Genomic DNA, 14,173 nt, shown 5'->3' with positions numbered 1-14,173 from the left:
TCTTACTTTTAACTAGTAACATTTTATTATTTAAATAACATAACTATATTGAACAAACATTTAACAATTAACAGGACTATTTTAGAATTAGAATATACAATTAATTCAACTTATTTATACATTAATTCTTACGTGCTTTTTAGAATAGATGGAGAGAGACTTACCAAGTTTAGTCATGGTTCGGCCTATTGTCACTTAGGCTGATTGCTTTTGATTGCTTTTCCGTGATAGCTCCTCAACCCTTTCCTTCGGCTGCTTTTATATCGTATTTTTTGGGTGATAAAAAGTTACAAATCTGAGGAAAGGTCAAGTTCAAAAGTCATTGTTGTTTTCGAGTTTGTCCCGTGATGGGTCAATCACATGATGGGGGTGACATTGTAAGATTTAAACCTAATCGTTTATTTGAATTACTTTATCCGTATTTAACTTACTATTTGCAGAAGGAGATTTCCCACAGTAGTTTTATTTAATCGAAGACTCTGAAATGTTCTAGAAATCTAATAAGATGTGACGCTTATCGTCACTCAAAATTAAAATCAAGAGAAAGGGCTAAGATTAGATTTCTAGAACATTTCAGAGTCTTCGATTAAATAAAACTACTGTGGGAAATCTCCTTCGGCAAATAGTAAGTTAAATACGGATAAATAGAAGTCTTACTTTTAACTAGTAACATTTTATTATTTAAATAACATAACTATATTGAACAAACATTTAACAATTAACAGGACTATTTTAGAATTAGAATATACAATTAATTCAACTTATTTATACATTAATTCTTACGTGCTTTTTAGAATAGATGGAGAGAGACTTACCAAGTTTAGTCATGGTTCGGCCTATTGTCACTTAGGCTGATTGCTTTTCCGTGATAGCTCCTCAACCCTTTCCTTCGGCTGCTTTTATATCGTATTTTTTGGGTGATAAAAAGTTACAAATCTGAGGAAAGGTCAAGTTCAAAAGTCATTGTTGTTTTCGAGTTTGTCCCGTGATGGGTCAATCACATGATGGGGGTGACATTGTAAGATTTAAACCTAATCGTTTATTTGAATTACTTTATCCGTAGTTAACTTACTATTTGCCGAAGGAGATTTCCCACAGTAGTTTTATTTAATCGAAGACTCTGAAATGTTCTAGAAATCTAATCTTAGCCCTTTCTCTTGATTTTAATTTTGAGTGACGATAAGCGTCACATTAACTTTAAATTAAAAACATACTAAAAAGTGATTTTAATTAAAAATAAAATTTATTATATTGGACCTAATAACTTATTTTCATAAAAATTTTGTTGTATACAAATATAATATTTTTATAAACAGTAATAAGTAAATAAATAAAAAAGGAACAGAAGACAGAGACAGTAAAATTATAATTTTAAGATGACATGGGGAGATTGTGAGTCCAACTCAAAAATCCTGATAATTTCTTGAGAAAATGATTAATAATGAATTTCAAAAAATTAATGTCTTTATAAATTTAAATCATTGATAATTTAAAAGCATGAAATTCTAAATAAATTATATGCATCATAATTTAAATGAATAATTATATAAAAGCTTACTTTTATCTCTCATCACATTTATTATTCTATCACAAAAAAATTTTTACAAATGAAAGAGATGCAAAGTATAAATTCTAGTTCTAATATTTTGAAATAAAATATACAAGAATTTTTATTCATAAATGTGATCGAAGATTTCTTGAAACTTCTGGACCTTAGATTTCCGGAAACTTCCAGATCGCGGTTAACGAAAAATCCGGATATTTTCCGGAGCACAATCATCTCAGGATGAAAACCCTTTAAAAGACTAGATTCTTATGCGTTTGCAGAAATATCGAACCTAAACTCACAAAGACAGAACCTTTCACTAAACAGACTACTCATTTTTGTGACTTTTCAAAACATCACAGAAATAAGACTATTTTCAGATTCATAAAATTATGAGTTTTTTCCCAAATTCTTCAAACAAATCTCTTACAAAAAGTAAAATAACCTCTGAGGACTCAGGCAATAAATCCTAAATCACTGTGGTTTTAAGTTCTTATATACATATACAGTATTCCCTCGTTATCTCGAAAACCTTGCTAAGTTCGAAAAATATTTTTCCCCTTGGCATTGCATATCCCACCTAATATTAAGCTGAATTTCTATGTCGAAGATTTTCTTCTCAAAACCTAGCTATATCAAATATTTTTCTAAATAGAAAATGAATTTTTTCTGAAATTTTTGCAAATTCATTGTGCTTTCCGTTAAATTATTTTTGTCTTACTTTTAAAAATAAAATTATAATTGCTGTATTTTAGACTTAGTCAACTAATATTATATGCATAGTTATTAGTTATTCTCATGCTTTATGATTCTATTTTTTTAGAGAACTAATTTAGAATAGATTTTTCTATTTTTTTTTTTTGATATACTTAGCTCTGTACTTGTCAACTTGAAAACTCTCTATCTCATAATTTTTTTGGTATCTCTTTAACTTTGAGATAGCGAGAGTACACTGTGTTTTATATAATTGAATTTTATCTTCAATGATTCCTTAATTACCCTCTTATGCAATTTTATAAGTGTAATTTAAAAAGTAATACTCATTCACATCAAAATAAGAGAAAAGTTTGTAGTTTATAAAAAATAATTACTGTGACATACTGTGCACAAATTTAAAAAAAAAATTAATTGATAAACTATTAGAAAGCTTTTTACAATAATTTAAACTGAAAATTATAAAACCATGAGCATTTGAGGATGATTTTTTTTTTTTTTTAAAGAAAAAAAAAAGCATGTGTATTGATACAAATCGCAATATGGATTTTAAACTTGTGGGAATACGAATTGAGACACTGTATTTTAAAAGCGAGTGAATACAAATTGCTAGATTGATTTTAAAAATGTGTCAATACTAATCACGATACTGGTTTTCGTTAAATCGCATGAAAACAACCTTTGATATTAACAAGACGTTTAACGTAAATACGAATTGCGAAATAGGTGGTTTTTGGCACATTTCTAAATATTAAAAATGACAAAAATCCCCAAAAATCTAATGTCTGCAAACATCTTGTTAACAGTATTTAGCATAGGTTTCAAAATGTAAATTTTATATTGTGAGATTCTATGAAAACTTCCTAGGATTATAAGTTTTTGATTAACGAAAGTCCGAGAACCAATGGTCTCGAGAAACTAAAATCTGCGATATTTTCAAAAAAATCATATACACTGCTTCCAATTTTTAGACCAGGAAGGATGATACAAAAACCCTGGAACTCCGGGATACACTCGGAACACATTCACCTTTGATGAATAAAAAGTCTGTTTTTAAGCGATGGCACCTTGTTTTTACAAAAAAGGAAAATAGAGGGCATCAAAAGGCACACAGTGCGGGCTGTCCTTCTAAAAACACTATATATATATATTCGCAAAAAAAAATTTTACACACATTATTTTCCGCATTTTTTAGTCATTGTTTTTCGCAATGAGAACTAGGCACTAAGATTTATGAAAAATATGTAAATATAGAAGAAACACCTTAATACACACTATTACTAAATTTAAAAATAGAAAATATGCATACCCCACAATATTAGGATGTTGCAACTCTTTCAACATAGATATCTCTCGAATAGCAGTTGAAGGGACACCCTCATCTTCTTTTTCTATTCTTATCTTTTTCAAAGCAACTATTCTACCAGTCTTTTTGTTCTTTCCTTTATAAACAACACCATAGGTCCCTAAAGAATAAAACATATTATAATTAAATATAATGAAAAAATCATAATTTTAAAAAACAAATTTTTAAATTTTTTGTGTTATCTTTTCTTTTATGAGCTAAGCAACCCAAGGACAAAAAAAGCTCTAATTAAAGAACAATTGATCATAATTAAACATCACACATTTCTAATAAATTAAACCAAAACAAAATTTCCGTTTAAAATAATATACAATTACACATTTTAATATATAATTTATAACAAAACCTTGAAATGTTTATTATTAAACGAATTTTCAAATTTAAATGGCTAAATAATGTATAAAAGATGCTGATTGAATTGCATTGTTAAAAACAAGAAAACAGGGTTCCCATTCAATTTCAGAAGTGAAATTCTTAAGACTTTTCCAGGGAAATTTCAGCTACAATGTGAACATTTTCCAACACTACCGAAACATTGTTTTTTAAGCAATATGATTTGTAATTGACTTTTTGACAAAAATATATGTAAAATATAACATTTTCAAAATAACAGTATTTTACTGGTCCAGTTTTTATAATATAAAATATACAATGTTTTTGCAATAATAGTAATAAATCTATCCTTAAACCAGAAATTCTCAAATAAATAATAAAAACAATTAAATTTAGTGAGATGCAATTTTTTTAAAAAAAATGTATAATATGGATTTGACAAAAGTTAGAGGTAAGCTAATTTTTTTGATGATAAGGTTATTCAAAACCAAATAAAACAGGTTAATGTAGTAGGTATTTGAATCACACTGAACTCAAATTACAATTTAGAAATTGTAATAATAAAATAACACTTAACTAAATTTGCTAAATAACATAAATGTTCATACCTTCTCCAATTTTTTCTATTCTTATGTAATCTTCCATATCTGAACCTAATTAAGTAAAGTAAATAAAATATTAATAATCCATAATTAAAAACACAATTTAAAAAAGTATTAGACTATCATTAAGTTGTTAAATTTGACCTAATCTAAGGTTTTCAAAAATAATATCCACTGGGAAATGATTTTCTATGATGAACAAAAGAAAAAACAATTGAATTTAACAACTAAATTTTAGAAAAAAAGAATACTAAGGTTATCAGAATACGGTCATGGAAATTCAGCAATACTATATCCAAACCTGCCAATCTTTTAAACAAAAGATGACATAACTCTTATTATTTAAAAGTTAAAAAACATAACAAAATACCACACATAATTACAGAAAAGGAAAATTTAAGATTTAGCTGAATATACCTACTGTAAAGTATTGCATGGAAAAAATATAAAAAGGCTAATTCATGGCTGGATTACCCATTAGGCTAGGTTAGGCATGGCCTGGGGCCACCAATGATTAGGGGCCCCCTTAAAATGGATTTTTTGAAAATAAATTTTAAAAAATTAAGAAAAACAATGATTTTTCAAAATGTTATGATTATTTTTTAGTTCTAATTTAATAAAATAAAGTAAAATTTAATTTTATTATTATTTATTTTAAATATGCTTTCTTAAATGAAAAGATATAAAAATACTTTCATATTTGAATTTTAAAAAAATATACGAGAAAAAAATTTTATCTAAGGGCCCCAAAAATTTGAATGGCAAGGGGCCCCGCGTACGCTTAATCTGGCCCTGGGCTAATTTGAAATATTCAAAATATTTAAGACTGAAATAATTGTGAAAAAAATAAACGACATTTCACATAAATATAAATGGCGTTTTCTGAAAAGGGTGAGGTATAATGCTAATAGATACTTTATGGTCAGTGATCAGAAACACAAAATATTCAAAGAAATGGCAAAATTTTTAAAACCCCTTTTATTTAGTGCATTATAAAAACACATATAATTTATTTATTGTACTTTTTATCATAGGTCAACCACTAGCAGGTCATTAACAACTTAAAACATTTAAATGAATCATGAAATAGTCAGATCACAATAATTAGATAGAATCATTAAATAATTAGATTAGACTTTTTAAGATCTACTTCTAAGCTAAAGGTAGATCTCAAAAATATATTTAGCTTATCGAAGACTCTGTTTACTTTAAAAATCATTTGAACTAAATATAGATTCTAAAATAAACAATATGTAATAAATTATTCTTTTATTACTATTTTAATAAACTTTTTAAAATGTATAATAATTAAAACACTTGATTACTATATATGTTGCATAACAAATTTTACAGCAAGAATTCTGTACATATCTATTTTATATTTTATTTTATAACCATCATTGAACAGGCGACCCAATTTTTGGGTTTACAACTTACTAATTTTCAACTCTGAAGCCTCGTAATTTTGAAACTAATCCAGAAGACAAGGGAACTCCCTAATCAAGTATTGGGAGAAATTTGCCTAAAAATGCTTCAATGTAATGGTACACAAACTTTCTAAGTGAAATGCCACTTGCATAGCAGGTTAACAAATGAAAAGCTGCCAAAGTGTGTTTTATGGCAATTATGTTAATTTTTAAGTAAAAAAAAAAACAGTTTTAAGCATTAAATCCTTTCTGTCCATTAATGTATACGCATAAAATGATATACAGTACAGAACCCGTTATCCGGAAATCAGAAAACCGGAACGAAATTCAATGAATTTTCCCGACATATTTTTAAAAAAAAAAAATTTTCCTCATAAGATTTTAGAAATTTTCTTTCTTTTTTGAAAGATTTTTACCTTACCATCATTTTGGAAATAATCATTAGTGTATTACTTCATCGTTTTTTCTTCTTTTTAAGATTATATTAAAAAGTTTTTTATTTAGTTGGGTTTAACAATTAAAAAAAACGGTTTTTTGTAGCGATTCAGAAAACCGGAAAAATCAGTTATCCGGAATAGCGATGGCCCCGATCGTTCCGGATAATCGGTTCCCTACTGTACATTTAAAACTTGAAATTCAATCAAAACTGAAGAATGCCAAACTAATCTTTTTAGACATAAATTATTAGTATTTTTTATTTTAAAATACCTAAAAATAAAAAATCAATTTCATAAAAAATAAACATTTTATTGAATAACATAAAAGCAGGGTTGGCAAGGTTTAGGACAGAATGGATTAATCCACGGTTTAAACCGTCCTGTCCAAAACCCCTTTGTCCAAAACTGTCCAAAACCCTTTTACTCAAATTATGCCACAATTTTATCTGAACAATATTTAAGAGGTAAAATAAACATAGAACTAATAACATATTGATAATTAAATATACCAGAGGATATTTGTTTTTAAAAGTATGTTTTATTAATATTGTTTGACTCTTCAATTTAAACAAAGGAAGATTAATCAGTAATCAAGTTCAATTGGTCCTCTCATTCAATAGTACATAACTGAAGTTTGGCCTTGCCATACAGGTTAAAATATTAGGGACTAAGTGCTTGGTTCGTCATAAACAGGTTTATTTATCTATAGTACTATTCAAGAATACTTTTATTTCAATCATGTTCAATTCTTTTAGTCAGTAACTGTCAGTAACTGAAACTGATGTTATGCCCTTCAAAACTGTTAATACATTTTTTAGTTATTTTTTTTTTCAATTTGAATTAATATTTTTATGTTTAAAAACATTTTTTTTAAAAATAGATGTCTTTTTTATCATCCTGTGATGCAGAAATTATAACATTTTTTTAAAAAAATATTGTGAAAAATAAAAGGTTAATTTTTGTATAAATTTAAAAATTTTTTTAAGAAAAATTATTATTTTTTAATATTGCCATATTTATCCTTATCCAAAAATATTATTTATCAGTATTTAAGGCATATTTATATTTAAAGGATTAGTTATTCACTTTTGTTGTTCAATGAATTCTGGAGCTTCAAAAATTATAAACCTTTTCCTATTATATTATATTCTTTTAACAAGTTATAGTAAATTGTATAAAAAATATCAAATATTTATTGATACATGTAATTATTATGTGTACAATGGTTACACCTATAGAATCTTTACCTTTTACCAAATATCAAGGTTTTGGACACTTTAAGACAGTTTAACCCAGTTTAGGACAGTTTTACCCAGTTTAAGACAGTTTTACCCAGTTTAAGACAGTAAAACCCACATGTCCTGTCCAAAACCAGTTTAGTACGTCCTAAACCCCAACCCTGCATAAAAGTAAATTCATGATACCACAGAATAGGTTTTTGCCAAGAAAAGTGGCAAAAACCTATATTTTCCAAGATGAGAGGACAAAAACACATTTTTGATACAAAATTATTCCTAAAATTGAAATATATACTATAAATATATATAATTTTAAAAAAATTAACGAAATTATTATTCCATAATTAAATTATAATGCATTAATGCATCATTTTAGTAGTTTAAAACATAATTGATCAGAAAATTAGTGATTATTCTCTTTTTTTTTGCAGTGAAATGAACTTATTTTAAATTAGTATAACTATAATTTAAAGAATAAAATATCTATCAAGATGTGTAGTTAATTAAAATATAGAAGTATCAATGCAATTTTTTAAATTTGCGCAAGTAAAAAAGAGTAAGAAGTAAAAAAAAATAAAACTTGTAAAAAAACATTTATTTAAGGATTCTAAAATGAAAAGAGATCAAAAACTTTCAATCTTTTAAAAATTATTACCCTTACATTAATTATCAATATTACAAAAATAATTTTCTCATGTAATGTATCACAATTACTATTCCTTATGTTATCACAATTATTATTCCTTATATCCTAAAATTATTATGTGCTAACCTTTTATTTTTCACAATATTTTTTTTTAAATTGTAACTTAATTTGAATAAATAAAAGAGTTTTGGACAGTTTTTAAAAAAGGGGTTTAGGACAGGGCAGTTTAAACCGTGGATTAATCCATTCTGTCCTAAGCCTTGCAAACTCTGATAATCTGTAAGCTCATGTCAATTCAAAAAGTTCCGTTAATAGTTTTAATGGCTTCACTTCAAAGCCTAGCATTAATGATTGCTTTACTATTTATAAAAATTATAGAGCAAAACTGCTCTATTATTATTTACAAAAATGTTTGTTCAATAATTTATAAAAATTATATAGAGAAAATTATATTTGGACAGGATGGTTTAAATTGTGAATTAACCTTTTATTTTTCATAATATTTTTTAAAAATTGTATCATAATTTGAATAAGAGTTTAGAACAGTTCGACAGTTTTTAAAAAAGGGGTTTTAGCACAAGATCATTTAAATTGTGAATTAATCCATTTGGTCCTAAACCTTGCCAACTCTGACTACCTGTAAGCTCATGACAATTCAAAAAATTCTTCAAATTATTTTAATGGCTTTGTTTCACAGCCTAGCACAAATATTTGCTCTAATATGTATAAAAATTATCTTCTTATATATTAATCTTATATTTCCTCATTTTTTGAAGTGCAGCCTGCCCTGCTTGCCCTTTGATCTCAATAAATGAGCCATCTTTACCATTTTTGTAAAAATGAGCTGCCATCCCTTAATTCACTGTTGAATTAAGCAAACACTTTTAAAATTAACTAGGAGGCTTCGCCCCCTGCTCGCCAACCCCCAGAACTGCTTTCTCAGTTCATTTCAGATTGCTTCGCAATCCGATGCTCGCTTTGCTCGCTCATTGGATGCATTCTTAACGTCTAGCTTTTGTATACTTTTTTGAACACTGAAGTTCCGAAAACTTTTCACTGTAGAAAATTCTGAACCTGTGCATTTCAATATTAATTTGAACTTGCAAACAGTTCACATATTTTTCTTAATCACACTAGTTGTTGAGAAAAGTAACTGTTGTAAGTTTTGTTTTAAAGCCTTTCCCACCAGAAGGCTAAAACCATGTGTTGTAAAACAATATGAAATAGTACTGAACGCCGGATGTAAAGCATCGGCTTCGATGAAGATAATTTTGTGACAGGGTTGGCAAGTTTTTGACACATGACGGTTTTTACCGGTTTATACCATGGTTTTTACCGTCATGTCAAAAACCCATAGTTTTGATAAAACTGTATTTTAATTTGAGTTTAACTGCTTATGATTTAAAATTAATTCATTTTGGTGCAATAAAATTAGAAAAAAAGTTGTTGAAAGATATTTAAGAACAGATTTTTGCACTTTCCCAACATGATTATATCAAATCATACTATTTGAAGTAAAATATTAGGATACTCTGCAAAATTTTCAACATTTCCAAGCATAATTTTGTTTGGCATATTACCTTACTGAAGAATGTCGAGTCATTCCTGACTGAGAGTTTGTTAGTAGTTACAAGTTTTGAAAGTTCTGTTTAGCTTATTTCTAATATTTAAGAAATGCCAAATTTTAAATTCTTCTTTTTAGTTCTTGAATTTATTAATAGTTCCAAGTTTTTTTTGTTTGTTTGTTTATTTCTAACAATTAAGAAGTGCAAAATTTTGAATCCTTTGCAAATCAAGCTATAATGTTAAAAGTTATGTATCACTATTTTCAATAAGTATATTACAATATTTCTGTATGAATGTATATCCTTCTATAAGAATACATGTATATAGTTGCAAAATTAATAGCAATCATTTACAACATTCATTTATAAAGGCAATTAAGTGAAAATAATATATTGTCCGCTATATGCCATAAATTGAAGAAAACAGTAGGTTTTTGACGGTTTTTACCAGTAAAAACACGGTTTTTACCTATGTCATGTCAAAAACCAGTTTTTGACGGCAAAAACCCAACCCTGTTTTGTGAGAATATTTTTGATTATTCGGTGAGAATTCACGCGATTAGACATATGATGCTCACTACATGCTCTTGCGTGCCGAAGCCTATCAATTAAAATGTATTAGCGTTTTATATAATACAGATTAGACATATGATGCTCACTACGTGCTCTTGCGCGCCGAAGCCTATCAATTAAAAATGAAAACTGTTGCCAACGCGAGAAAAGAAATATCATCGGCTTTATTGATACAGACGTATTAGCGTTTTATATAATATAGATTGTGGTTATAGGTTTAATTCTGATTACTATTGCAAATACTTACTTTATTAGGATAATTCTCAACTATTTAAATTTCTCTAAGTTTCTTTTTTTAGGAGGAAGAGGATTGTTGATAACAGGGTTGGCAAGTTTTTGACACATGGCGGCTTTTACCGTCATGCAGGGTTCGTTGATTTAAATCAGCTTGATTTAAATCACGATTTAAATCATGATTAAAATCAAATGATTTTTTTAAAAAAATCATTGATTTAAATAAACTGATTTTTATATATATATTATATTGATTTTAAAAGTTAAAAAACAGTGCTTTAAATTATTGATACTTTTATTATTTTCTTTTCTTAGTTTTAAAATTTATTTTAAATAAATTGCTGCATTAATTAATTTTAGTTAACGAAATTACTTTCTTTCTTGGAGTGTGTTAAACACATTTAAAATTACATGTTTAAAAATCTTTTGATTCTTAACATTGAAAGTACAGATTAAAGTAAATATTTAATGCTGTCTTAATATTGACTTGCATAGCTGTAGAAAGTAAATAAACATGCTTTTTTTTCAAAAAGCAAATGTTAATTAAAATTCTACCTTTTGATTAAAAAAGCATGAAATTCAAATCTACATTATAGTTTATTGATGGAAATTTCTATATTTCTAAAGCTTGAGGTTATATTAAAAAGAAATTACCTTAATATGCCAAAAATAGAAAAAAAAAAAAAAAAAAAGCTGAGTTCAGATATTTTTTTCCTGATATAGTGTCATTCTTCCCTATCAAAGTCTATTTGAAGCAGTAGGGTTATTAACTGGTTTTTATTTTTCTTCTCATAATATGTTTACGGTATCTTTGAAATTATCAGATTTTCTTTTGTGAAAAAAAATTCCAATGAGTACATAGATTTTTTTAAAAATGTTTTTTAGCTTAACTTATGTATTTTGATAAAGGATTAAAAATGAATATTTTAACATAAAAATATATAGATTGAATATTTATTTTTTGATGAATAACAACATTTATAAACACAATCTGTTGCATTTATTTTGCCATTTAATAAATCATGAGAAAAAAAAAGAGATCACAATTTTAAATTAAAATTATGCTATGCTAATTGAAACTTTGTGTTATTAGTTAAAGTAGCATTCTTTAAACTATCTATTTTATCTTGTCTTTTAATTTCAATCATGCCTTTGTATCAAAATGGTCGCTATGCATTATAATGAAAAATTATTTTAGTAAGTTAGAGCTTCTAAAATATTGTTATAATATAAATTTAATTTTGATTAAACATTTATAAAGTTTTTTTGATCATAAATGAAAGCTCTTATAGTGTATTTAAATAAAAATCAAAAAAATCTGATTTAAATCAAAATAATCCGATTTTTTTGATTTTTTTTTTAAAAAATCAAAAAAATCATGAACCCTGTCGTCATGTCAAAAACCCATAGTTTTGGTAAAACTGTATTTTTATTTGAGTTTAACTGCTTAGAATTTAAAATTAATTCATTTTTGGGCAATAAAATTAGAAAAAAAGTAGTTAAAAAATATTTAAGAACAGATTCTTGCATTTTCCCAACATGAATATATCAAAACATACTATTTGAAGTAAAATATTAGGATACCAAAAAAAAATTTCAATATTTCCAAGCATCACTTTGTTTGGCATATTACATTACTGAAGAATGTCAAGATTGATTACTTTCATTCTTAAAATCTTGTTATGAGAAACACGTGTACACATAAAAAGAAAGCCTCTTAAAATAAACTTTTCTTATCAATTTTGCTTTCAATATTTTACACAGAAATGAGACATGAAAAAGGATGGGAAATCCTTTTAGAGTTTCAATATTTCTGTATGAATGTATATCCTTCTATAAGAAGACATGTATATAGTTGCAAAATTAATAGCAATCATTTACTACAATCATTTATAAAGGCAATTATGTGAAAATAATATGTTGTCAGCTATATGCCATAAATTAAAGAAAACAGTAGGTTTTTGACAGTTTTTACCAGTAAAAACACGGTTTTTACCACTGTCATGTCAAAAACCCAACCCTGGTTGATAATGATTTATTTTATGATTAATGATTATATTAATTACTTTTTAAATGATTTTAAGTATTAAAACTATTTTTAAAACAAATACCTTTTTGACGAAAAAAAAATGCACCTGTTTTAACTGCTCATTTTCTCATAATTTTCAGTTTAAATCATAGAAAAGTTTTCAAGTTATTTATCAATTAATCATTTTTTGTTGGTTTACTTTTCTTGAAAAAAAAATACCATGCCTTTGTTTTCATAAACTACAAACTTTACTCTTAATTTGATAAGCGAGAATTACATTTTCTTAAATATATATACATAAAATAGCATAGCTGCCAACCTTATAAATCAAAAATTAGGAATACTATATGCAACAAAATTATACGCACCAATTACGAGAGTAAGTCAAAAATTTAAATATTAAATAATAGCATTAATAGACATATGTTTAAATACCTTATGTAAATTAGTAAAACAAAACTACAAACACTACCTTTTGTGGGAAATTTATAATATTAATATTTTATAAATAGGAATACCAGTATAATAATCTAAAAACAACCATTACCTATTAATATATAATTATTCTTCTCTAAATTATAAAACACAGGTAAATAATAATCTACATCATAAACAAATAATTTTGATGCAAGTGTTTAAATACTACCATACATTTTTTTGAAAAATAATAATAGTTGTTGAAGATTCAATTTAGTGAAATGATCAGCAATAGCTATTGGAATAGTATTTTCCAATAAAAAGCTACTAAAAATTACTTCGGCACAATAATCACAGAAACGCGCTTGCGGAGATCAGAACAAGAGACTGGTTTAAAAGCAAATATAAAGCAATTTTAAGAAAATTCAGATTTTTATAAAAATATCAGATTTGATTTAAAAATTAGGAACAAATCTGAAAACTTCTGAGTAGTTGGACTGAAAAAAAAAACTGTTTTGCATATGGAAAGGAAAGGATTTTAACACAGTAAGGTCTAAGGCCTCAAAAAGCAATAACGCTCAAGTAGAACTGACTTTTCACATTAATTTGTTAAAACTTATTTATTTTAAAAATGCAACAGATGGCAATCCATTAAACATTATAAAAATTTGACATTAACTGCTATTCTTCCTTGGTGCTTATTTGAATTTGCACATGACCAGTAACTGGCTATTTAAAATAAGAATATTAACATTTTTATCAATACTTCAATATAATTTTTTTTAGGTTTCTAATCAGACAGTTTGGAAAAATCTGTCAAAAACTAGCATATTTTGTCAACTCCGACAAGCTCACATTAAAATTTGAAAAATATAACTATAAACAATAACAAATGATCAGGAAAATGTCTTTGATTTGTTACAAAACATTGCTTTAAATATTTCATTCAATATAAAGCATATTTAAAGAATCTTGAAATTCGATCAACACTTTTAAGTGATTACCGTTAGTAAATAACTTAAGAAGACGATGAAAAATGTATTAAC

General features: G+C 26.3%; 1 protein-coding gene across 3 annotated transcripts in view; it reads right to left on the bottom strand.

Moving 5' to 3' along the window:
- Positions 1 to 14,173, bottom strand: part of LOC107436497 (cyclin-dependent kinase 1) — a 35,710-nt gene that overhangs the window by 20,710 nt on the left and 827 nt on the right. For 2 of the 3 annotated variants that reach the window (XM_087161374.1, XM_087161376.1), the window contains exons 2-3: positions 4,568 to 4,612; positions 3,570 to 3,726 (exon numbers count right to left, since the gene is read on the bottom strand). In XM_087161374.1, the coding sequence (XP_087017500.1) occupies positions 3,570 to 3,726; positions 4,568 to 4,604 (194 nt within the window). In that variant the 5' untranslated portion in view covers positions 4,605 to 4,612. Of the gene's footprint in view, positions 1 to 3,569; positions 3,727 to 4,567; positions 4,613 to 4,705; positions 4,751 to 14,173 lie in introns of all 3 variants that reach the window. The other variant, XM_087161375.1, reaches the window with a different exon arrangement.

The sequence above is a fragment of the Parasteatoda tepidariorum genome, chromosome 4 (assembly GCF_982258835.1).
Source record: "Parasteatoda tepidariorum strain Cologne lab strain chromosome 4, Ptep-v5.0, whole genome shotgun sequence".
Classification (NCBI taxonomy): Eukaryota; Metazoa; Arthropoda; class Arachnida; order Araneae; family Theridiidae; genus Parasteatoda; species Parasteatoda tepidariorum.
This window is presented reverse-complemented; position numbering and strand designations above follow the sequence as displayed.